Raw genomic sequence first — 27,604 nt, 5'->3', positions numbered from 1 at the left:
TTCTCTCAGAATAAAAATTGCCTCCTTTATGGAAATGGCACAAACAATGGCTATCAAAAAAATCCCCACATGAGATCCAAAGCAGTAAGTATTGTTCCACGTATGGATATAGAAGGAAAAGGTAATTCCTGACAAAACTACTGCCCTGAGCACTGACATTAGAATGTGCAGTGAATGCATTTCACATTTTTCAATGCACTAGACTATTTTCATAGGAGGCAATTAGGAAAAAATAATTTTAAAATATTTTTAAACCATCACACAATTTTGAAACAAGTGCTGAGGTGAAGATGCACTTTTCGTTTGCATGAGAATTTCAACAGGCTATTACTAATGCATGCTGGTGATTTTCCTTCCCCTTCCAAAGTTAAAAATAAAAATCAACTGTGGACATGGTCTAATTTTATCTCTAGGTCTAATTTAACGTGGCTGAAAAACTGACTGGTAAATCACTATCTATGAAGTAGAACAGCATAGACAATAATGACAAGACTCCAAGAGCACTGAATGACTGAGCACAATAAATTGTAGCCTCATACAGTGAAATTATACTCTTTCAGCAAGGGTAAAAGGGTGAAGATAAATAAAGGAACCACTTTATTTTTCAATTTGCAAATTTAACAGTTAATAATAATAATAATAGGAAAAGCAGGTGCTGCAATTATTACACATCATCCACAACGTTCATTGTATTTTTCGTCTGCAGAAACTAACAGTATTGGACAAGAAATAAATATTGTGCTGGGTAAGATATTTTTTGGGTAATAAAAGTAAATAAACAATAGCAACTTCTACATATTATCTCTGCTTCTGAATCGAATTTCAACTTTTGCCAAGCCCTTCCCCAGTACCACCCAGTAAAGTGATGGTTTGGTAAGCACAAACTATGACAGCCATTACTGAGAAGCACGAAACAAAGGCAGAAGTGACAGAGCACAAAATGAGAGACATTATATATAATAAAGGAAAATATCTACAGCAAAATTTCCCATCCCAGTGGTTATCTTTAGAGCCTCAGGAACCTTTCTTGGCTTTTCTTCGTGAATGGTCATCCAGCAGTAATGAAAGATTACTTACCTGAAGTACTCCAACTGGGCCAGACCTGGGAAAAACTGTCACAGTCCCATACCTTCACTCCATGCTTAGTTTAAATATTTACCTACAAATACAAAAGTCTACAAAGCACTCCTGAGGCCTCCATCACTTTTTCCAATGCTCCATCATATCTAGGCAGCTTACTTTTCAGAGAAGGGGGACTGTGGAGTTATTTACCTGGCATATCAGCAGTCCCATTACCAGGTGGTGCACAGAGTAAGCCACACTGCCGTCAATCCCTCCTTTTAAATTGAGGATTCACGGCAAAGTACTGTGATTACCTTTAAAGAGCAATGAAGCCACTAAAAATTGCACTGATATTCAACTCAGCTAAACACCATACTACAACAAAGAATATTATTCTAAGTGAAGCACTGTGGTTCAGGAAAGAAAATGATAATTGGCACCAGTCACAAATGCATGATCAGTATTTAAAACTATAAAGTTGGGCTTTCTCAAGCATTTCTCTTTAACCTAATTTTTGCTAGTAGTCAGACTTTGGATGTGAGAGAATTCTCTTTTTAAACTCTAAGGTGTTACTAACATTTTTTAAAAGTATAATGCCGATTTTTACTGTGAGAGATGGACTCCTCCATGAAATAAGTAGATTCCTTTGCATTCTGCAGTCCTACTCAAAATCATCACTAAAGCCAATAAGATACTCACTATAATCATACAATAGATATGAAGACAGAGTTACTATACTTTCAATCTCTGTTTATGTTAGTAGGCTGTGAATTGTTAAAATAAGCTCAAGGCCAATAAAGAAGCACCTTCATTGTCCTTTGAGTTACCAATCTTGAGTTGCTTACAAACACAAAAGTCACATCAGACCACCACCATTACTCCAAGCCAGAAATTCTTTGAACAACATTTGAGTAAGAACTGGTAGGTAAACAAGAAATCCACCTCTCACTGCCGCACACAATCATCTTTCCTATCTACAGTCTGTTCATTCCATAGGCAACACACACACCAAGCCAGGGAACAAGACATTATTTTCTCACTCATTAGATAGCCTTAAATATTTCTTAAATACATATAAGTATTTTTGGTCTTCGTAAGAGAGAACAAACTAACTATCTAAGAGATCATACATCCAGAACTGTGATGCTCATGTTAGAATACCCAATGCCACAATCAATCAGGTCTTGCAGAATCTTCCATCCATTAACAAATCTTATTAGGGAAAAGAGTGTTCCCACAGAGAAACAAGGCTCTGCCTGCAAAGATGCAACTGCAGGGCAAAGACCAGACCTGTCATCTGGTGAGCACTGGCTTTCATTATAGTGCAAGAATGTTATCTCCTCTGGATAAACAAAAATGTTTCCTCTGTCTGGAATGACAAATCCCTTTCAAAATGTCAGATTACCTCATTGTAGTTTTAATTGCTATTGCTAATCAGGAAGAAAAGAAAGCACAGGAAACAAATATCTTAGAATTGCGTATGTGGCAAGCCTAATTGTAAAAAAGGCATAACATGGTACAGCATCATAAATTAAAGAACAGCCAGAATTCTGCCTTAAGAAGTCCTCCATATAAAGGGAATCTGAAGTTAAAATTTAACACCAAAGGAAGGAATACTATATTTTAATCTTTTTTTCAGTTGACAAAGATGTTTTCTCAACATTTCTAATTCTATCAAATTAAGCATTTCTCATTTTTGTTTTTATATTTACAGATAAAAACTGACAAGTCACTAAGTAAGATTTATTGCTTTCTTTCCTGTACCTGACTGCCTTTCCCAGTAGGGTAAGGAATGAATATTTCAGTGCAAAAGCAGAAAACGAGAGCAGAAAAATGAACAGGGACAGGCCAGTTTCCTGCTCTTCAGAACACTGAATAGAAATCCTCTCAGCATAACAAATGCTGATTTGCATTTAAAGTGATCTGCTAACAAAAAAGAACTCTCTCAGAACATCTTGCTCCAATACCTTCTTTACTGAAAGACAATCCAGGATTTTTGCTGTATTTACATTTGTTTTATTTTTACAATGGAAGACTAGAAAAGCTACAAAAATTGTGATACTCCACCTGACATAACAATACTTGAAATAGTGTAAGCTGAATTCTGCCACTATCTGCAGTACCATGTGATACCACACCTGCCATATTATTTGAAGCCCTTTACTATAACACATTTTCAGTGTTTATGACAGCTGGATAAGTTATCCAGATGCTGGCATTAATTCATCAGCAAGTAGTGATTTTACAATTACAGTCACCTTGACACTAGCAGGTGGCTGTGAGAATTATTTTATTCAGTCCTCACTTCCAGCTGAGTTCAAGTCATTTATGAATATTCTGTGCTAAAAGGCGAAGAGACAATAACATTTCTGAAAACAATCATTGTAATGAGTCACATCACTGTGATCATCAGAGCCAAGAGAAGAAGCCAAATGGCCTTCAAAGAAGACTTTCACAGCTGAAGAAGTATTTTTGTACATCTAGATCCACAAGTGTCAAGAGTGTGTTTTGAGCATTTTCCACAGGAAACAGACTGTGTTCAAGACAACTTCCTATTTCTGGGCCAGCCTTGGTCCTGCTGAACTTGAGCATGTGAAATGCCACACCAACATGAGCCCACCTCCAGCCCAGGACTGCAACCAATCTCAAGTTTTTCTAGAAGGATAAAGAAGAGGGGGACAGTCCATTCAAAATGAGTGGCTCCACTTGAGGCTACACCTACAGTGGTCAAAGATCAGTCAGAGCTGATCAACACAATGGCACACACTGACACCAGTCAGCATCACACTCTTCACCATTCTGAGCTTTGGGAAGGCTTTCCAGTTTGCCAGCAGAATGCCAAACCCAAAGCACCTTTGCCCATCTGTACAATTTTTCTCAAAGCTTTTGAAAACAGTGATTGTAGAGACATGCAAATGACTTACTGGAGAGATTCAGGCAGATTGTGGTATCTATGAGGAACCACTCACCTGCAAGCTGCTAGAATAACATGTGTCTTTTTCACAACTTGAGGAAATAACAAACATGACTAAGCTTTTAGATCTCTACTGCCTTTCCAGAATAATCCAGTATGCTGGTCACCAGCTTGAAGAAGAAAGTTCACTTTAAAAAATCTGGTTATCGCATAAATTAGATTAAAAAAAAAGAAAATGAAAAAAATAATTAATAGAATCCCTTCTTTTATTCAATTAACTTTTTTTTTGTTATGGTTTCACTGTCAGCAAGAAAATTAGTTTTCTTTTCTAGCTGACTGCTGTACCAAAGAAGTCACATCGTACCTTGAAGAGTATCCCCTCTGTGGAAAAGATTGTAGAGAACTTAATCGAACAGAAGTAACTGGATTAGTGAGAGATTTTCAGATTTCATTCAAATGCACACAGCAAAAAGCAGAAACCCCCTCAAGTTATCAGCAGTAGCTAATGTATGTAATTACTTCAGTAATTTAACTAAAGAATTTCTAAGTAGATATACTGTGTTTGAAAATCGTATTTTACAAAGGCCAGAATTAAATGGTATAAACTGTTAAAAAATAGTGCAAGACATAAACCAAAGACATAGTAATATACAGTAAGTTTTCCATATCTCACTTGCACTTTAAAACTTTAAAATGAAGACAGGAATTGCTAGATAACGGCAGAATTTTAAGAAAATCATAAAAGGAGACTTTGTTGCTGTTATATTTGGTTATTTTCTTTTGTACTATTCATGTGTATTTAGGGTTGCTTACACAGGCAGACTCCAAGAACTATTTAAGAGGAAGAACTTTTAGACCACAGGAGAAAAAGCAACTGCTCATTTATCTACTAATGTCAAAAAGCATAAGTTTTTTTAAAGCTTATGTATACTTGAACAATTAGAAGCTTAGCTACAACCCACTAGCACTGGAAAGCTTATGAACCAGCCATTTAATAATATCTCTGCTGCAATAATTTAAGGAAAAGCGGTGATGAATGCAGTAAACAAACTGCAATGATTGCCTGTAATAACAAAAGGAATTTGTTACTTACAAAAGCTTTTGAGAATTCCTCACCCCAGACTCAGGGCAGCTTTAGTTTCTCAAGAGGTGTGATAAGCAGCATGCACAAAGAGTAACGACTTTGATTTACTGCACATGTACGGACTCACTGAGCACTGGCAACTGGCTCCCAAGGCCCCAAATACAGGTATCAAGACTCACACCTGCAAAAACTATGCTGAAATCTTAAGACTCTGAAATACCACACCACCACAAATACATTAATTATGAAAGAGCTCTGGGTCAGCAAATCAGTGCCAAAGATTTGGGATGCCAACTTCATGTCTTATCAGCAATAGAAAGCCTGGAACTGCAGGTCTCCAGTCAAATAAAGCATTTGTTTCAAGCAAGGACAGATGGCAAGTTAGCAGGCGTTAAAAGTGCCAGCAGTCATGATGGAGGACTAAGCCCACACCTAAGAGCTAGTGGAAGTTTTAAATCTGTTTTTACATGATCGCCACAGAAGAGGAACAGGATTTTAACTCACTCCATGTGAATTAACACATGGTATGTGTTAATGGTATGTCCTGCTTCGAACAGCAGGCACCACTTTGAGAGACACCATACAACAGTACAACTAAAGTATGAACAGATAGCACTAAAAACCCTTTCCCACTAAAAAACTCTGTCCTCAACAAAATAAGCCCTCTCCAACCTGTGGACGTCCAATATTCATACGTTTGGATATTGGTGAGAGGCACTGCCAGCCCTGGAAGCAACTTTTAGACTAACACCAGGCAAGGATGTCAAGAGTACAGAAAAAGTCACGTATTTAGTAGTCGGGTCTTCTACAGTTCAGGAAGATGATACATGTATTTGAAAGTATATAGGATGTAAGTGAATACGACTGAAATTAAAAATGTGGCATATAAAATGGAAACTCATTACATTGTGAAGTGATACAGAAAACATCTGGATGTTATCTTAAGTGGTTGGTGTTTTTCCTGATTAAAGAAACAGCTGCCTTAGTAAAATTACTCATATCCAGCAGTAACAAAGAGTATCTTTTAGCTCAATTCTTCTGTTAAGCCACAAGCATCTGCTTCCTAATTTTCTTTTTATTTAATCTTGTGTACCCAGCTCAACTGCTGTAACAACAAATTTAAATAGCTGCCTCATTTTATATCTTGCAAGCTATCTTGACTAAACAAAGAACAGCACTTTGCATATGAAACTTTCCTTTCAAGCAGGTGACCATTGAGAGGTGATTTGCAGCACCATCTGTGTGAAAGCAGGGGGTGGGGTGGAGGAGCCTAATAAACTGCATGGGGAATCAATAATTACATCCTCAATGCAGCATAAAGTGCTTTCAGAAGATTTATTCCTAGGCTTGTAAATTTGACTGTATATTTTAATTCCAATACCATTAAGTGATTTAGAGTGATGCCTTTGCTCTAAACTACACTTCTAGACCATGGTGGCAGGCACAGAAAAGGCTAAAATCACTCTTTGTACATAAAGGGAATTCTATTTTCTTTTTAATGGCAACTCAGCAGCAAATGGGGAGCTGTTTGTTTCAGCCAATGTTATGTGACGCTTGCAAGTTTCTTCCAGGCAATAATGGCAAGAGTTTTAAATGATGGTTATCAAATATCCAAGTATAACAATGTGAATAGGATACCAAGGCTACCTACTTTATTCGTTCTTTCATTCATTTTTTCCCTAACTTCATTTACTCACTTTAATATTTTACTCCAACACAAGAACAACAGCTTAATGAAATTACTCTCATCAGTTTGAATCAAAAAGGTCCTTGGACAAAAGGGCCCAAGACTCAGGGTCTCCCATATTCTGCCATCTCCCTTGAACCAACCACTAGCAAACCTGAGCAGCCCCTGAGCAAATGGAAAAAACTTACTACTCCTTTTTGCTCTGTTTGCCCTCAAAAAGATGGTCTTCCTCAATCACTACATAGTCTCAATCTGACATCATCACAAGTATTTTAAGTCAGTTACCTGTATTACCTCATTCAGAGGTGGGTCCTCAGATGGTTAAAGCTTACACGGGCCGTGTCCTCAGGCGAGGTAGCACAGAGTACAGTTCTCCAGCCAGCTCAGGGTTGGTTCTTTCTGGAGTTACTCCCATTGCTCTACCGCAGTTGTGCTGAGTCTGCAGCGCTACTGCAGTAACAGTAGGGACGAAAATCTTCCCTCTTCCCTGCTGCTTTCTAGCAAAGTGCTCCAGCTAGGCAAGGACTGTGTTTTTATGAAGCTGTGAGTGAAAGTTCACAGAAGGATGGTTGAGGTTGGAAGAGACCTGTGCAGAGGGAGCCTCTGAAGGTCCTCTGGTCCAACTGTGCTACTCAAGCTGGGCCACCCAGAGCCTGATGCCCAGGAACAGGAACGTGTATAGATAGCTTCTGAATATCTCCAAGGGCAAGGACTCTGCACACTGGGCAATCACTGCAAAGCACTGCAGTGCCCACTCATCCTTACAGTAAAAACGTGTTTCCTGATGTTCAAAGGGAACCTCTTGGGTTTCAGTTTCTGCTTTATGTTTAACATAAATGTTATATGTAAATTTTGGCATTAGGACATGGATGGGGCAGTGGCATAGTATAGGCCTAAGTGACTATTGTCCAAGCCGTATCTTCAGTAGACACTTCAACAAGGTATTTATCAAGAGTCTTGTCTTGTTATTAGTGGCTTGATTTAGAATGAAGCAAGCAGTAAACTTGTAATAATAGCAACAATAAGGACAACTAATAACTAGTGAGCTACATGTAATGCAGGCTATGAAAGGATTAGCATACGGAACAAAGTATGATGAGAATCCAAACTGACAAGCTTGAATACTGAAATTTTAAAAACAAGCCATGATTTTAGGCACAGAATTACAGAGTTCTAGGCTTTACACAGTCTTCATTAAACACAAAAAGCCTAAGGAGTTAATTTGCATTACTCTAATGTCCTTTGCCAGAGACCCTACGTTCCTCTTCATGCATAGGCAATTCCACATTCTACTGCCCGTTAGTCTGATGTGCTCATGGAGCACTACTACTTTGGAGTGTCTCTTATGCTGTTTAAACATATATAAAATATAATGAGTATTCACTGGAAATTAGTGTTGTATATTATCGCTGTCCCATGTTTAAACATTTAACCCTTATAGTAGGCTTGAAGCCCATGCAGGTATTTCCAGATTTTGTGATCACAGATACTGGAAAAAAGTAGAATGATCACAAGTATGAAGACAGTGCCAACAGTCCCTCTGTTGGATCTACAGCATGGATCACTTATGAACAAGCCACTGGATCACAAAACTCTCTCACTGAGCTTTCTCTACCACCAGCAGCTACAGACTGCTTCTGTCGCACTTGTATAGATATATGGGAAAGGAATTAACTGCTTTAGCTGTTTCACCCTTAGGTTTCAGTGGATTCTCAGATTACAAAATAACTTGTTTTGGTAAATTCAATTTAAAAAAACAGGATTGAGATCATGCCATTTAGGTAAGTGCAGCTTGGGTTTGCAACCATGTGAACAGCTGCTCCTGACCACATGACAGGTGACTTTGGTAACACCAGCAGTTGCATTGATACATCTTAAGTTATTATTTTTCAAAGGGAGGAACAGGTTAAAATTTAGTGTACTCTGCAGGTTCTTTTCCCTGCAACACCTCTTACACACCACCTATATTGCTTTTTACATAAGTAATGTAACAAGAAAAAATCTTCCTTTATACAGCAGGACAAAAAGATGATGGTTTCCTAACTCAGTGCTTTCTTTCTTATTACTGAGATTTCTCTGACAGACAATAATCATTGAATTGTCTGATGAATAATGGAGTGGACCAAAATGAGTCTGAATAAAGTGCTTGTATATTTTCCTTAAATTAAATATAAGAGATGTGAACTCTTGTAGTTTTTATTTTTATGTAAGCCAAACAGGATGCTTCAAGAGAGAAGAACTATGATTTAAGAAGCTGCTTTTGTGTTGTAAGTTATGGCAGACTAATTAAATTCCTTTCTGTTTCCTGTAAGACTATTTCTCTTACTGGACAAGCCATTAAACTAAAGTGACTAAAATATTAAATTTTTCAGTTCTTAAAGACTCAGGAACAAGTCCTCTGACTGAGCAGCAGAGCTGCCAGCATGCCAAATTTATGAGCAATTCAATTGCTTCTCCGAATTTCCTGCAGTTAAAACTTTTTTACATTTTTAACTTTTTTTTTAGCTAAACCTTAAAACCATTCCTGTAATTAAACAGCTGTAAGTCGCACTCTCTAAAGATTAACACTATTTCTGAATGCAGCACATATTTGAAGGAAACAATGGTTGGAATATTCATAAAGCCTTCAAGTATGCATATTAGCATGTGTACATTGCTTTCCATGCCCCCACTGGAAGCAAGAGGAAAAAAAGAAATGCATGACGAACATGTAAACTCTCTCCATTTTTAACAAACCTCATTACATGGCTGTAGTGTTTTATTTTATTCTTTAACTGAACACTTCCAACTTAACACAGCCACTTCTAGAGAGAAAGCCTTTCAGGCTTCACTAAATTATTTCTATATTTAATAGCATGTAGGTTAAGACATTAGAGTACCTTAACTGCAATTTCAAGTTGGAACTAGATAGAAAAAAAGTCTTAAAAACATGATTTAGAAAAAGGGCATCTTAGTCACCAGCTCCACTCATTAATTCTATTAACAACTGTCACTGTCTATCAAGAAAAAAAATGTGCCTGAGTAAGTCCTTCTCGTTATCTCAGTAAATCTTTACTTTTGACCTTGGGTCAGTTAGTAACCATATTAACTTAAGACAGGCTCTTCAAGCAAATCAGAAAAGCTGATGGCATTTAACACTGAACTAATTCTACTGAGGCGTGCTGAGAACCACCACTGTAGTTTCCTGCAGCAGCGTAGCAATGATGGCCCAAAGCATTACAGCAGTTGTAAATCTTGCCTGGGATCAGGAAGATTATTTATTCTTCCCTCTAGAACATAAATGGAAATAAAAGCAACTTTGGAAATAAAAGGCTGAGCACAGGCTGAACCATGTTGTAAGAGACACCCTGTAAGCAGCAAATGCTGATGAGAAGGTTTCAGTTATTCACAAGTTTTGCATGATAAAAGGAAAACGATTGAAATTGTCTGTATACTATGAATAGTGTTTTTAAGAACAAGCTGGGGAAATAGCATCCTTTAAGAAATGGCATTGTAAGCTGCTTTGTTCTGCAGCTGTTAGTTTGAAGAAAACAAAAAGAAGAGTTTTTAAAGAGAAAGGGAAGGGAGTGAAGTTCATAGCATATCCTTTCCACATGATGATCCTTAGGATCCATTGGACTATAAAATTATCTAGTCATGCTTGCAAAAATTAAGGACAGCTTGGGCCCCAAGGGACAACACAACTTTAAAGCAGTAACAGGACTGAACCAGCTTCCAAAAACAACTAGTATGGTTATTTTGCTTCGCCTGCAAAAGCAGATGATTGCCTAAAGACTGAAGAAAAGAAACAAACCAGACACATCTAGTTCTTCAGATGAACTAGGTCCTGAGTATTTTTTGTAGTTCAATGCCTTTGATGCATCAGAAACAACAGAACTGGCCCTTTACGACAGAAAGAAGACAGCTCTCTATCAATTGAAGGTTGACTCCACTCCAGTAACACTGCTGCAGGAGTGATCTTCCTTGTTTGCTTTAGAGTTATGGCAGTTTACATAAGACTTGGATGTTAAAACAAGCTTTTGAGCCTTTATGTATGTAGCTGAATGACAAGAGTCCCCTCATACTGTACTGTTTTAATTAGCTACTACTTGAAGGAGTTCATCAGGGTTGGTGGGTTAATGTAAGCAATTAGAGGTGTTGAGTAAAGAGAATCAGAGCTAAACACATCAATCCAAATTCTTCAGAATATTTTGGCACCTCCTGACCTCTCTTGTATCTTTTGCTTTACTAAGAAATTAAACAGTCAGATGGCTGACCAGCTAACACCTATGGGAATACAAAAGCTTTTACACATGTTGACAAAAGATCTGCAATGTAAATTGTGAGCTAAGAAACTGAATCTACTGCTTAACTACGTCCTAAATAATTTTTTTCTTGAGGAAACCAAGCTATATTTGTATGAGACACTGGCACTACATACCACTCCTCCTTTTCAGCTTTCAGATCTTCATGTTCATCCTCTTCTCAGTTTTTGGCTTGAGAAAAGTTCGCAGTTTGCCCAGTTCTCTGCATTTATCCTTGGGCAAAATGAACCCTTACATTTACTGATTGGAGGAAAAAAAAGATTTGTCTTTCAAATATTTTATGACAGGTCTGTTTAGGGGCAATCACCTGCCAAAACCACAAATTCCCATTGGCATCTGTCATGCTGGAAGTGGCATAGGATTTTTCATGTGCACATCTTTTCCAAATTCCTTCTCAATCATTTGCACATAGGGTGGAAATACAGTCTGTGTATGGCAGAAGAAAGCTTTTGGCACAGATGATACAGGAACTGGACTCATTTATCAACCACAACTATTATTCATCTGTTGCTTTTTTACAAACAAATGGCAAACAAAGCATGCGGCTTCCTGCAGTTTTTGAAAGGTGTGGGAGAAAGCTCCCTACTCACCTTACAAATCTTTTAGATTTCTGTTGCCTGGAAATAACAAACAATTGATCCTGCCAAAAAAAATCCACAGGACAATTAGCACTCACCATAAATTGATCCCAAGAGCTGGTGCTAACTTAAAGCAAATGAACCTTGTCTGTATCTGTCTCATCTTTGATCTGCTGAGCAAGACACAAGTGCAAAGGAGATTTTCAAAAGCGTATCTGCTTCTCCTGCAGCAAGGATGTCATTATCTCTACCTCTTGCTGGAGATATGAAGAGCATGCAAGAGCAGCAATGATTTCTGTCTATTTCTGATTTCAGGCATTCAATTTTCTCAATGATCTTCAGTTAGCTTGAAGCAGCAGAATTCGTGGGTGGCACGAAGTGGTGTTTAGTAATAAATTTCTAAACTGATCCCTTACAGAGCTAATTGGATAAGAAACTTCCCAAATTTCATCATGCATTTCTGTTCACTCAAATTGTACTTAAAATAGTAAGAATTAATTAATTCCTACATATTTTTTACTAGAAGTAATTTAAATTTTTGAAAAGATATATAAAAGTTGAAAGATTCTTTGCTAAAGTCAGGTTTGGGAATCTGATGGAATGTCTTCAATGTCTTCATAGCTGCCAACAGAATCATTAAAAAAGGTGGTAATTTTCTACTGGATGGTTTATGCTTTTATCTTCTCTAAGTTAATAAGAGAAGGATATTATCATCTACTTAACTCCCAACTTAATGAAAAATAACCTCAGACTTAGTCTATGGAGACAAAGCACAAAATGGAATCACACACACACACTACTTATACATTGTGAAATATTTAGATGAAGAAATGAAGAATTACTTCACACCCAGAGTAAAATAACATTTTCACTTGTACTTTTTTTTTTTGGTATGAAATCAGTACAATGATTCAATAACACCTATTACTTATCACCTAATTGAACTTTTATGCCACACCCACAGAGAGAATATACTTCCCAAATATTTTACACAGCTCGGAATTTAAGCAGTATAAATTAATGCTGATCTATTCCCACTGTCAGCACCAAGATATTTTTATGTTGCTTTCATTTGCAAAAGGAAGTAAAATTCTTCACTGTAGTATTATACATAAAGATTGTTATTTAGATATGAATAATATATTTTCAACAATCTAAATGCTGCTTGCAAATGCCTCCACAGAACCCTGTATATTGTACCCATATGTTGTACATTTTCTATTAAATCTGCAGAGCAATTCCACCAGCTCTTCAAGCAGCATGTTTTTACCCTCCTTTTACTCTTCTTTATTATTGCAAATGAATTTTGTGCTGCAAAGTGATAGAACTGGAAACTGAGATAAATAAAAGAGAGGAATATCTTGGAAACAACTTCTCTGCAGGTGCCTGGTGATTCTGGACAGACTGTTAATAGCATGTAATTTTTTCTGTACAGTATATTAACCCACATGCAAAGAATTCTTCTTTAGGGTCTATCTAGAGCTGTTGCTGCTCAAAAGGAAAGCACTCACACTACTATTTCTGATAGACATTGTCTCTCCAACTGTACTGTAGAACCAGAATGAAGTGAAACTGCAGGAACTAATTAAAAGCCAAATCCTTAGAAGAAACAAACAGCCTCCTCTCAGCTGCTTGAATTCTACTTAATCACATATCTCATGAGCTTGTGTCAAATATACCAGCTGTTACAATCACAATCTAATATTTCTAAGGTGTCATTATCATCCATTCTCCTTTCTAGCAATTTGCCATCAGCCTACAGTAGTGTGGAGGTGAGCAGGAATTTTAGTTAAAATTAATGTAATGATCAGTGAACTTATTGGTTACTTCCAAAGTCAACATATGAATGCAAAAACATGTCAAATAAGTTTACCATGGAACGAGGCAAATATTTTTGTTGTTTGGAGAGAACTCCCCAAACAACCCCTTTTCTGGTACACAAATGGGAAATTACTAAAAGTGAAGAACATAAGTTATGGTTGGAGCTTTAAACTGATGTTTCTCAGACCAAAATCAGGGCTCTGATTCCTGCTTTCATAGCAGGCTTAGTTATGGCAGCTGCAGCAGGCTGTCACCACAGCTTCTCAGTCCCCTGCTGTGGGTGTTTACACCGATAGACAAACAAAGTGATGGCAGACAAACAAAAGCAAAACATACCCACTGCTGGACTCCAGCAGACAGCAATTCACTGAATTAAGGCAAATTGCCACTATTCCCACTTTACATTAGCAGAGAAGCCTGAGGGCCCTCATTCTGAGGCACAAAAACTGTTGTTGGTGGCAGCTGATTGTGTGCCCAGTGGTGGTGCCTGATTGCAGGACAGGGGCAGAGTCTCCATCAGGCTTCAGGTATTTTGATTCCAGAAGCAGTCCCCTGTCAGTGTATATGTGGGTGGTATCAGTTACCACACTGGGGAGAGAAGGAAAACCTGGAAGCAACATCTTAATTAAGTGCAAGACTGGAAATCCACATCTCTGTTACCATTCTTCCCATTTTCCACAGAATTAAGTGTGGGGCCACCTTGTGAGCAGCACAGAGTTGCACAGAGCAGCTGAGCAAGTAGCACTGAGAGAAAGGGGACAGAAGTACTTAGGAATGAGAAAACTTTTGGATAAAGGGAACCTATCTGAGAGAGATGGGTTTCATCAACAGTGACACTGTAATTGCACTCAGGAACTTAAGAGACAGAAATAGAAGACTGAAGGGCAGTCTGCTTGCAACAGCAGAACAGTCCAGAAAAAAGAAAATCTTAGGAGCTAAGGTTATCTCCAGAATGTGAATCCAGAGGGATTCTGCAGTACATTTTGATGCAACTAGCACAGAAAGTGAACAGCATTAGATTTATTAAAGGTGGTGAAATAGTAATGGAGATTACAGACTGTGATTGTGAGAAACAGAGATTTAAATCCTTCTCTGTCCCTGAGTAGGCTGTTGAGTGCTACATCAGAGCCCATATAAACCTTGATTTTATACACTGTAATGACAGCATTCTGCAGAAATTCAGTCTATAGAAGAAAAAGTAGCTCTTAACTTAGTTAGACATATTGCTGTCAATAGGGGCCGCATGACCCAGTTCAACACATTGTTTTAAACGAAAGGTTCACTTCGGTGATGTTTAAGTTTGGAAAGAGAATGAAGATGACCAGCTGAAATGAACTTAGAAAGGAACAGCTGCATGGTTAAATAGCTTGGAGATGATTTGGAGAATAAAAGGTGAGGTTCAAAGTCCAAAATTTCTCAAATCAAAAGGTTCAGATGACTTTTACCTTCTTTTGGTATGACTTTAAAGAAGGTAATTAAAAGTAAAATTATACTGAGTCTAAGTAAGGAATACAAAAACGTATAATGTTTGATAAGTTAAATGAAAACTCTTAAGTCAGGCTAAATGTAATTTTTGAGGAATGAGTGCTTAAAGTTAAAAAAAAGAGAAATATGAGGCCTGCTAAAGAGCCGGGAGAAGCAACAGGAGATGTCTGTTTAAAAGAGCGTAATGCATGAACCAAAGCCATTGCCAAAAAAATAAACTTGCCCCTGTGTTTGGTCTCAAAGAGCCTGGGCATGTTCCCATGCAAGAAGGTTCTTGGACAAGAACAAGCCTAAAGGACTGCTGCAATATTGAGGCTGGACTAGAATATCTTCTGAGGTTACTTCCAAGTTGAATGGCTCCAGGATTCAATGAAACAACAAGTTAAAAATCATAAATCTATTAAAATGAAAGAGAGCAAAAAGATCATTTCAGAGCTCTACGGGAACTAAAACATGACACCACTGAAATACTGATGTGTTACTTAAAAGTGGCAGCAGATGGATGGTAGGTGGGTAACAGGACCCAAATCTGAAAACAGGGCTGTAGAAAATCACAGGCAATAGAAGTCTTCTAGTCTGTACCGCACAGGGAATTTTACTGCCAGTCTGTGAGGATGATTAAGGAGGAGTTAAGTGGCATTCACAGAGAAGTGAATACAAGCTGATACAGTATGCCTGGAGTTTCAAACAGCATTAGAAATCAAGCTTCCAAGACATAAAAGGAAAAGTCCTCTTGTTAACTAATGTCAAGTTAAGTGAGAGGAAGCAGGAGATAAAACATGTGGTCAGTGCTCACACTTGGTGAGCTAAGATCCCCAAGGCGCACACACTGGAACTTAATCAAAATTTCCAGAAAAGGCCAAGACCTTTGTATAGGTGACATAAACTTAATTCTCCTACCATTTAAGACTGCTGAATTATGATTTTTTTATTTTTTTTTTGTATACATGGAATTTAAATATTCTCTCTGAAGGGACACCTCTACAATAGAGGGAGCAACAGAATAGCTACAGCTAAATTCTGCAGAATGTCACAGGACTATATGAAGTCAGCAATTTTCTGTGATCAATCTGGCAAAGGCAGTTCTAGATCAATAGCATCTGCATCATTATTTCATACCTGCTCCTCATTAGTAAGATAACTCTATAATCACTGAGGGATGGTGGTTTACAGTGAGCAATGATTAGGTCTGTCTAAAGTCAGACAGGAAGCCAAGATCATCAAGTGAGGTTGAATGGTGGCACTGTAACTCCAGCTCCAAATGCAGATATAAACTAATTAAATATGTCATGTTTCCCCAATTATTTTTTTTTAACCTTTGATTAACAGCTGGTAGAGAGTAACAGATGAAACTCTAAGTCAAACACTTATCATCATGAAGAACAGCTTGGGTTTTGGTGTTTTGTTTGTTTGCTTTTGTTTGTTTGTTTGTTTTGGTTTGTTTTTGTTATTTCTTCCCCCTGATCAGAATAAATTAGTGTTCCTTCAAACAGGTTATCCCACCACAGTAAAATAAGTACAAATCTATTACATTTTTGCTTCCTACCATGGAGAAGAATTGCAATATGAGCATATTATGCATGAAGAACAGCTGCTGCATCTAAAATATTTTAATTCTGGGAAAAAAAAAGTTACTTATCCCATTCAGAAAATAGAAAAGCTTCAAAGGAATCTGGGAAATTACCAGTTGAATCTGAAACTCATGTGCTCCTTATTCACTTCACAGTGTCTTGGATTTGCTTTTTTTGCTACTCACACAATCAGCAAATTAAAAGCCCCTTCTATTTCTGCCTATGCAATGTATTCCCTGACTGTGGAACCAGTCTTCAAGTAAAACAGTCCCCTTATTACTTAGCTTGAGTAGTGCCTTTAAGAAGCAGTTTTGAGTAAATCAGAAGATCTAGAGAACATACAAACCTGACTGGACTCAGAGCAGGGAGGGCCATACACTTACCATGACTTTCAGCACCAGTATCACAGCTATTCCCAGCAGTGAAAATTACAGTGCTGAAAAGTAATGTTTGTAATCTCCATGAATTCCAAGAAAGAACTTAGTTGCTGTTAGAGGGTTCAGTGTTGTCCTCCTCCAAAAGTTAAAGAATTATCTCTTTATACAACTACATTTGGAAGTGTAAATATCTGGGTCTGCAGAACAGAGGACATTGCTGCATGCAATACTCCTGGACCCTTGGTATACCAGAATTTAACATCAAACTAGTAAGTACAGAAAGCAGTTGTAAAACAAATTTGTCCCTTACATTTTATTTTTCATTTCAAAACAAAAAATTACTTATACATGGAATCCTCTAAGATTCTAAGACATGTCTAGTAATTAATCAAGATTTAATTTAAAAAAATGATGAAGAAATTTTGAAAAAAAATCTGTCCCAGTCCTATAAATGTAATATGTAATATGATAAATCTATCATATTACAGTTTCCTAAAGATACTTTCATACAAAAAAAAAAAGAATAAAAATTCAATACTAGGAGTGCTTTTGCCAGGCTTATTTTTAAAAATCCTTTACAGCCAGTGACTTATTGAAAAAATACCAAGAAAAGCATTCACATGGAATATTATTCTTAGGAACTTAAAAACTCAAAAGAAACCAAAAAACAACCAACAAAAAAAGGAGCAGCACTTAAACAGTTACTCATCTTAAAATCAAGTTTTCTGATATTTGTGGCTATTTTACAAATGAAATTTATATTTGACTAAAACTCTTTTTGGCTTGGGTTTAGACAGTTACCACCGTGGGGAAAAAAAAAAAAAAGTATATGATGCTTTAGCACTTTTAGGTATTTCATATTAATTCTAGTAAGGTAGAAACGGTAGGAAGTTTAACAGAAAGTGTCTCATGGCTCTATTTGCAAGGCAGCAGCACATATAGTTATCAAGGGGTAAAGTATTCAGTCTGTTCATTTTCAGACTGATTCACATTGGTGACTTTATCTAAATTAACTATTATGTGAGCAGGATGTTTTAGGAACTACTCAGTATGATAGCATATTCTTTAATCGTGATTAGTTAGACTTACAAATGATTATGGAACATACAATGTGTTGCAGCTTTGGATCATTACCCATGGAAATGTAATTCAGAAGCACAAACAATAATTATTTCCATCACTCCTTCTACCAAAACATAGCTTTCTTTAATTAGAATCCTGGTAAGTGAGCACAGTGAATATAAGATTTTTTAATAGTTAATCTGATAAAGAATTAATTGAGCTTCTAGCCAAAGAAGTTTACTTTTTTGAGCACTGTACATACAGATTGTGCCACCTTTTTAGGAATACCCAGTAATGTAATGGACTAACAGATTATTAAAGATATACTTTCTATGGTGGCAGCCAGCCTCTGGGGCCCTCAGGTCTTTCCACATCTCTCAGCAGCAGCAGGGAAGAAGGGACCCACATAATAGAGGAGAACCTCACCCTGCTGCATCTGCTTCTTTCCATTGGCAGATGTTGGCTATTGCCACAGCACCTTGGGATTTAGGAGACAAATCGTGAAGTTTCCCCAAATCTGATGGAGGCAGAGCATGCTGAGTTGCACTCTTAGCCACCAGAACAACTGTTTAGGGACATCATTCTGTCTTGGACAGCAGGTGTCTAACAGAGAGTGGGAGAACCAGCGGCAAGTGTGGATGATGCCCTTCCTGGTCTGCAAGAGCTTGGCACTCTCCTTAATAATACACCTCTTCTCTGTATGTAAGAGCCCATTTTACTTTCATTACTGAGTCCATCAATTTTAGAATGGGCACTAGCATCCATTATCACTGATATTCCACTGCAGAGTTCCACTTAATTATCTGTTGCGTGAAACACTTTCTTTTGTTTCAGATGTCTCTGCATTTCATTTGTGCAAGAATTTTACTGAAACATGAGTGCTCAATCTAGCTGAAGAGGTAGAGGCAATAAAACTGCCTCTCTGAGGATGAAGGAATGCTTGAGATGTTATTTCGGAGAAACTATATATGCTGATTGAAAGTGAGACTGCACATTAACAGACATAGGACATAAACCATCAACATACATACAAAATCACCAGCACTGATGACAAATTATTAAGGCATTTCTTGGCAGACAAACAGCCACTTGATATAAAGGCCCATGAGCATTCATCTACCAGCTTGTCTGCCAAGAAATATCCTCTGCTTCTGTCAGAACTGGTTAATGAAAGTGTTATGGTTATGCTAGAAAAGTCTACACCTGTTTCCCAAGTAGAGCTCCAGTGAAAAAAGAAGAAACACAAGTTAAACAATATTTAGCAAAGATCCAGAAGCCAGCTCCCAAGCACCTCTCAGTTTTTTTCATTACTGTTAAGTGTCCGACTGCATTCCTCCCCCCACGCAAAATACAATAAAATTCAAATAATAAAACCTGTATATTTTAAGATATGAATGCCTTTTCCATACCATCTATATTCAGAACAGGTCCATGTGAAATAAGCAGGTAAGTCTAGTTAAGACATAAAAGTGGCAGAGGATCAGTCTCTTTACAATTTCTTTGCTGGGTACATGACCCAATAGTACTATAGGTGCTAAAATAGCTTTAAAATAAAGATAAATTTTAATAAAAAATAATCACTCACAGCCACAGAATTTAAGTAATTTAACATGACAACTTCAGACAGAGCCCTACCTAGTATTTGGGAAATTTACTTATGAAAAAAATTAACTTGGGTTTGTGGAGTGCCCACCAGTAATTGCTTTGGATTTAAGGAAAAATAAATTCAATTTATGGTTAAACAGTATTAACTTGTGTAATCCTGCAACAAAATACTACTATAATCCAGAGACAGAAATAAGAATTTAAACTAGTAAGATTAAAGACCTTTCAACTGCCAAGCTAAGACTTGAAAATATCACAATTCATCACTTAAAATGGTACCTATGACTCTTTTGGTCTTCTCCAAAAAAGTTATTACACAAAGTAATACCTTTTAAAAAATTAAACAAGCAATTGCATTTAGACAAAGCTCTAAGATGAAATTGCATCTTCATTCTCTTCAGAAACCATGACAGATAATAGAGATTAATGACATTCACATGTATAGGTTTACAGTTGCCTTTTCTTTCTTAACATATTTTTCCCATGTGAGTTGAAGCCTCAGATTCAGGTAGGCAAACTAAAAGTAAGAGTTTAGATGAGTTCAAAGGTACAGTTGAAACCCATTTGCGAAGCAGGAAGCTGATTCACCAAATCTACCACTACCATAGAGTAGGAACTCCATAATTACACACTCTAGCATGAAGCCCAGTAAGATGTACTGGATGTCATTCCCACTAAGGAAAAAACCCCAAATATCATTTAACACTTAAAGGAAGTAATAGCTTTAGGACTTACAGAAAGCAGCAGTAATAGAAGCAAGAAGACCCATTGGACTGGCCTCCACTATACAAGCCACTCTCAAAGTTTTAAACAATGGATAAATGAAATTATTTTATTTGGATAAATAAAATCCATCTTACCTCTTCTCCTGAAAGATAGTAAGCTGAAAGTAGTCCACCAACAAAACGAATGTTCACTTCAAATACGGAAATTTCAGCATTCTGTTAAAATAAACATAAATTTATTTCTACAGATGTTTGTTTGTTTATATATGTACACATATACATACATACAGGTTTTAAGGCACACCAACTGTAAATAGCAAAATGCAGAAGATGTAGGAAGGCCAACATAAGACTTTAAATAATTTCTTTCTTTTCCTCAGTTTGACAAAATATCCTCTCTATTATTCTCATCCTGCTCAACTTTTCATCTCTTCTGTTGGGCTATAAGGTGATCTCTAAATCCACATATCTAAGTACTTATCATTCCTGGCAGATGATTCAGCATTGGCCCAAAAAGTGTTCTTGGATCACATGTCCCACACTACCTCCCCTCACACCATCTCAGATAGACCAGTATTGATCAGAATGTCCTGTCAAGTGTTTTGCTACTTCAGTCTAAATGTAACTTACTGCAAAAAACAAAGTAACATTAGAATGAGTTAATTACATGTTCATGAAAAAATTGTAATCATTATTCACAAGGAAGTGTATTCACAAGGAAGAAGATGATCTTTCGCTGTTACAGTGACAGCCCTTTCCAATCCGGCATGGATAAACCCTTTACCAATGATAAAGACTAGATCCAGCCAGTATCTATCTCAAAACCCAAAGCACATTCTTCCCTGCCTTTTGAAATTCAAGCATAAATGATGGACGTGAGTCTCACATGCTTTTGTTCTTTATTAAGGCAATTCCAACCTTTCCCCAACATTTAAATCACTCAAGGCATTCAGTTAAAAAGTTGGTCTAGTGAAGTTTCTTAATTTTTGCTTTTTTTATGTGAAACTACTTTTTATATTTCTGTATTTCTGCAGAAAAAGGTCCAGTGGAAAAGGAAATAGTGTCCCAAAATCTTGGGCACATAAAAAAGGCATTTGGATTTCACATGTTCTGGGTTGCTCTTGCTTCTACTGAGTCACTTTTCCATCTTCTATTTGCTGATGTACACTATAGTTATATTTAATATAAATCAATGCATAGGGGAGCTGATGGATTTTCTTCTGAAAGGCTTGCAGGCTTTTTTCATTCAGCTCGGTTTCATGCTTTTCCAGTTTAAACATTCAGATGTCAGTTTACATAGGAGGAAAGAAGTTGCTCCCTGTTTTCTATGTATTTCGAAACTGGCTTTACAGAAAAAACAAACCAACCAGCACTAGGCTACTTATTAGAAATATTACTTCATGCTTTTCATTTTGCAAGGTGTTCTGATTAAAAAAAGGTATCTAGACACATTGCAGAGCAGATGAGCTTTTTTGTGAATTTTAAAGGTACAGCCTTCAAAACACACTCTCAGACTTGCTACAAGGCTGGTTGGTTTACATTCAGGAATTTAACTTTTCTCCTATAAAATGTATTGTGCACTTCAGTGCAATTGCAGTTTGCAATTTAGCTAAATTTACTAATTTATAATTAATATAGGATATATGCGTGTCCCTGTAAAATTTTTTAAAACATGTGAGCACAATTCAAAGGGGCTGACAAAGTAAAGCCATCACACACATCTGACTCTTGAAAACTCAGACTGGCATCATGGGGTTAAGACTGCAAAATTATCTTGCTGTCTTGCAGTGTTTAGAACGCAACACTCTTCCAAGTTTATTTTGAGTATTCTAGAAAGCTGCAGTTTCTCCTCTGTCACTGCTCTCCCCCACTGGTCCTCTCTTATTCTTTCTAAGAGAAAAGACATAGTTTAAGTTCTGCAGCTTAATTTCTGTTTCCAAAATGACTTTTTTTTCAAAATCTGTTATTTCTCTTTCCAAGTGTTCAGTCATTGTCTCACTAAATGCAGCAATAAGGTAAATGGAAACAGGTATTCAACTTCACTTTAACATTCCTGTGCAGGCTTTTTTATTATGCCATGATCCATGTTAAACCTGGGGAGGGGGATATAAAAACATTTAAATCCTTTAGAAATCTGAACTATCTAGATGATGCATCTGTTTGCTTGCTAAGCAGGCCACCTGTGTTAGGAGCTACAGTACGTGTACATTTAATACAGAAGTCTTAAAATCCAACACGTAAGACAGCTAGTAGAGAACTGATTTGACTAAAGAAAGGCTGATCTGACCTGATCTGATTGGAGAAAGGATGATTAAATGAGTGAAAGGGGTGGCTTCTCTTCCCTGGAGACTGAGCTAGCTGAAACTCCTATGAATAGTATGAGAATATGAATATGTGAACCTTTTTCAGAAGTTCAGGTTCTTTCCATTTCAATCCTGAGCCTTAGCACATATCAAGTACCTTTTTTATGATGTGGGAAGGTGGAAGCTGTAAAGAGGTAGGTGTCAGATGGGGAAATGAGTTAATCAGATATCCCAGACACTTGTGTTTCCTTTGAGAACTGAATTAAATTACTTTTTGATTTTCAGTTGCTTGAAGTAAATTGAGTGCTGTACGACCTGAATATTTTGTCTCCAGAACTTTACATTTTGACTTTCTGGATTTAAATATGACCACTTAACTCACAAAACCATTGCTATCTTTCAAGGAGTGCAAAGACCCTTTAAGGAGGGCTCAGTATGTGTGCACTGACATCTGCTTCTGGAAATCTGTTACAGACAAGAAGACTACTTGGAAGTAATGCAAATAAAGCTTTTACTGTTGAGCCACAAAGATTACTTGCACTGTAATATTGAACATGTGTTGAGGGGGTGATCTTTCAGGACATTTCTTGAAGGCAACCATTATTATAATGGTATCAGATTCCCAATAGGTCACTTGAACCATTGAACCTTCATTTGAAATACTTGCCTCTTACTAAAAGCTCTGTGCAAGCCACTGAAACAGACAAACACTGAGATAGACATTTCATTAATGATAGATTTGAAAGCTGTATGCCAGATACAGTTACTCTTAAACTCACTGTACCAGGTCAGTATTATTCTCAGCACACAAATAACAGAAACTGGCAAAACAAAGTTTTATAATTTCATGTCAAAGAAACATGTCTGCATGGAAAGTTTGTTTGAAGAAATAGTCTGTTAAGAAAAACGAGCTTGTCTGAAAAGTAGAAGATTTCTGCTACTCCAACTTTCTGGTTTGAATTTTAAAATTTTTGTATGACACATTGAAGGTGCCACACCCTGATCATTATCCTCTTTTAATCATCCACAAACAGTTTGTACAAATAAGTCTGTATATTTCTACTCAAATCCTAGTTAAGCAATACTGTCTTTTATTTTGCTCTCAGATCAAGCTGTGCATAAATACCTTATGATCCATTTAACAGTACCAAAATATCTCAGAAAAACTTTCATCTTAACTTCTTACTGCTTCACCATCTGTAGAGGTGAGAATTACTTTTTATTTTAAATTTAGCCTTCTCCCTCAAACAGTCATTGTATCTCTTACATAGCAAGTCTGAGAAGTGGTTGAATTAATTCCATTATATCTAATGGAATTCTGTAAGGCAAAGTGACTGGACATGTATATTTCAAGATGACTACAATGTTCCCTTTTTAAGGAACAGTGTAAAAGACAGCTCTGAACATCTGGATAAATACAATTTCCAATTTTATGGTCTTTACATTAGTACCCCAAATAGACTGTGCAGTGTATGAGAATATCTGAAACATTTTTGTTAGTACACATCTGCGCTAACATCTAAACATCAGTTTGATCTGACATTTGCAGGCCTTTTAGAAAGGATTCCAAAAGTCTGTAGATACTTATACATACATATATATATGTGTATATATATATATACACATACTATATATATTGGGAATGATGTGGTTTTGTTTTAATTCCAGGGCTTTTATGTTAATTGCTGAATATGAGTAATTGGGTCTTCTGTCTTATATTTTATTCAGTACTTTATTATTCACTATTTGAATAATAAATGGAATAATCCAAGTACTATACAAGATCCAGAGAAATTGTGACTTCTGAGCACTGTACTTGAGAAAAAAATACAAAACAAAAAGCAATGTATGAATCCAATATGTGGTACAAGAGTAAGGCTGTCACAAGTTTCAGGAATTTCATCTGGTTTCCTTGATTAGCTTCTAAAGATGAAATTATTTTGACAAAGACGTACAGCATCTTTTACATTGCTGGCTAGACACATAATACCAAAGTAATGTTAAAATTGCTTTTTAAGTAGAAGAAAACCCATGGCTCAGAAACACTCAAGGTACTGGATAAAGTTACAGATATAACTAGAAAACCTATTATACTAACTCTTTTTAAAGAAAGGGAGAGTGACAATGCCTTAGCAAGACCCATGCTCAGAAAGCAACAAATATAACCAAATGGGGAGGGTGCAGTCAGAATAAAGTGCCAAGAATTACATTAATTAGCCTGTGTTACTCTGCATTTCTATTTTATTTGCAAATCTATGACAGGGACAATTTGATTTCAGCTGCATCTCACCACTCAACTTCCTTCACCGTTCTATAAAACAGGGGATTAAGACTACAACTGGTAAACTACTGAGGTTTTAAACAGCTGTTATATTGAATTTAATATTGAAAACATTGTTCAGACAAAAAAAATACTGTCAGCTGGGCTCCCCTGAAGGCCTTTGCCTATTGAACTCCTCCAGCTTCCCAAAAATCAGTATTCATATCTTTTTGGATAATTTCATTAATGCATCTCGTTCCTGATAATCTTCCTCTCCACAATTCACAGAACAAGGCCAAAACAATTTCCATCTGTATTTTCTCATGGGAAGTCACCCTCCCTTACAAACACAACATTTGAAACACAACACTCTTTTATTTATCCAGTGTTAGGTTCCACCTGGCACTCATCAGAAGCACTGGTTACATGTTCTGCTATTCAAAATTCAACTGGAGAAAACACTGCGTGCTCTTTACACAAATGAATGTATTCCCAATAATCACGTCACCTTAATTTATATTTGATAAAGAACATAGTTTTTTCTTTTCTTTTTTCTTTCTTTTTCTTAGTTTTTATGAAGATAACAAAAAATAACACCACAAATCCTAACATATAATTTGTTTCAGTCTATTTGTTTCTATTCTATTGCAAAGATTCGTTCCAAAACTTACTTTCCTTTGGTTCTCCTGTTCTTGTATCATCCAGAATATATAGAACTTCAGTCACCTCATCTGCATTTCCACCTATTGCTCCTGAGTACAAGGAATATAGCAACTCCCCCCACGCACAGACACCATGGCAAGCAGCCCATATCCTGCAGTTTAACAAGCTGTGCAAGAGAACACCAGGGACCCTGTGCTGAACAATGCTGAATAATGTATATAATTCTAGACTAAAAAAGTGGGCACAAAGGGCCCACATTTCCAAGTTTAATCAGTTCAATGAGTTTAACTTGTAATTATTATTACTATTAAATAATAACATTCCCCTGTTGAAGCACAAAGGTTGGGAACAGCAACAAATCCTACCATTTTCAAGCAGCCCAGGAAGTATGATAGTCATGGATAATACTGCAATAGCTCACTTTCAACTACTGTAATTAAACAAGATTTTAATTACTTCCAATTGTGGGGAAAAAAGTTTCATTCACATTCTACAAATGAAAGTTACTGGCAGCTTGCTAAAATATTCAGTTCCTAAAGACATGGGAAACAATCTTAGCAACCTTTTTATCACAAGTGTCAAAGCCTGGTTATTGCATAACATGTTATTTAACCTTGCTGAAGTCCCTGCATGGCAAACTGCAAGATCTTCAACAGGAACAAAAATAAAGTGCTACTGGAGGCATTAATGAACTCTAACAGCAAAAGAACTGCATTTAGTAATGAATTTGCAGAATCTCCTTTTAGCCCATCAAAATAGGTTCTTACACATAATCAAAACAAAATCAAGTCACTTTGAAGTCTGGCATTTACAGTGTACTAATAAGTTATGTGGCAAACTAGTAATCCAATAGTCCCACAAACTAAAGAACCATTTTCAACTGCTGACTTTCTTCAGATTTCTCTCTGACCCATTATACATTTACTCACACCTCCCACACGACTTTTTATTTTTATTTCTTTTTTCATGGGAAAGCTGTTCCAAATTGTTGTATTAGGAAGCTTTCTGATTTTCTCACTTGAAGAGGAAAACCACAAAGAATAAAGAGCCAAAAAACTATAATGCTCAAAGTCAGAACATTAGGTGGTGGACTGTTAAATACAAGTCATAATACCTACAGTCTGAGAATAGTAGGATTTAGATTTGTAAATTCTGAAGTTTGAAATAAGCAAACTGAAGTCTGTCCTGTTACTGATTGCCACACCACACATACAGCTGAGTCAGTGATAAATGCTGGAAGATTTATTTATTAGATGTAAATAATATTTGCTGGTCTGATATCTTGGAAAGGGGGTATGCTGGTGTATATACGATAGCAGAAAAAAAACCCTACAATTTCAAGTTTCTTTACTTTTACCACTTCTTTTCCAGTTCCCAAATAATAGACACATCACTTACAAAACTTCTAGATTGCATGAAGCTGCTGACAAAAACCTCATTAAAAGACATATAAAGATATAAAATAAAAGATATTAAAAGATTTGCTGAGCTAAGCACAAAGATGAAAATCAGAAGGGGTAAGTTAGCCTTCAAGCTTCAAAAATGGCACATAAAATCAGCTACAGTGACTGACCAACCTCTGAACAGCTTTGCTTGAGAGCATTGGTAGGACACAAGACTGAGGGTACCCTCACCTTCTTACTCATCCCCTTCTCTTTATGCAGTTCTTCAATTCATTAGTACCTGTCTTTGAGAGCAAATAATGAAATACCCCTCATACTTTCCCTATTTCCCTCTTATCCAAAAAAGTGCATGCCTTTCTGCTCCATACCTTGTTCCCATTCTGATCCTGTCCGGATACACTTCCATCAGACAGCCGGTCAGGGTAGGAATTCAATCCCTGTCCCAAGTACAGTTTGATTGCTAGCATCTTCTGGTCTTGGTGTGGGCCCCTGTTGTTCCAGTCAATGTCCAGACATGCTTTAGGACCCCCTGTAGACCAAGGACTGCTCCCAGTAGGCATTACAGACTGCAGAGGCAGTGCTAGACTGCCCTTTTGCACAGAAGTAGTTTAGCAGGGCTGAAGAAGAAGGGGATGGATCACTTAGACATTCATCCTAAAGATCCTGGGGGGATGTGTGTGGCTGTAGATGCAAGGGCACC

The 27,604-nt window shown here is 36.9% G+C and overlaps 1 protein-coding gene across 1 annotated transcript in view; it reads right to left on the bottom strand.

Moving 5' to 3' along the window:
• The window catches only part of MAN1A1 (mannosidase alpha class 1A member 1), a 142,762-nt gene that overhangs the window by 64,294 nt on the left and 50,864 nt on the right, over window positions 1–27,604 (bottom strand). The window contains exon 4 of the mRNA XM_005518316.3: window positions 20,411–20,491. Coding sequence (XP_005518373.2) covers window positions 20,411–20,491 — 81 coding nt within the window. The remainder of the gene's footprint in view (window positions 1–20,410; window positions 20,492–27,604) is intronic.

This window comes from Pseudopodoces humilis, chromosome 3, assembly GCF_049639895.1.
Source record: "Pseudopodoces humilis isolate 2021_Gansu_Grassland_sample_001 chromosome 3, ASM4963989v1, whole genome shotgun sequence".
Taxonomy (NCBI): Eukaryota; Metazoa; Chordata; class Aves; order Passeriformes; family Paridae; genus Pseudopodoces; species Pseudopodoces humilis.
Note: the sequence above shows the minus strand (reverse complement) of the source record. Positions and strands in the feature narration are given on the sequence as shown.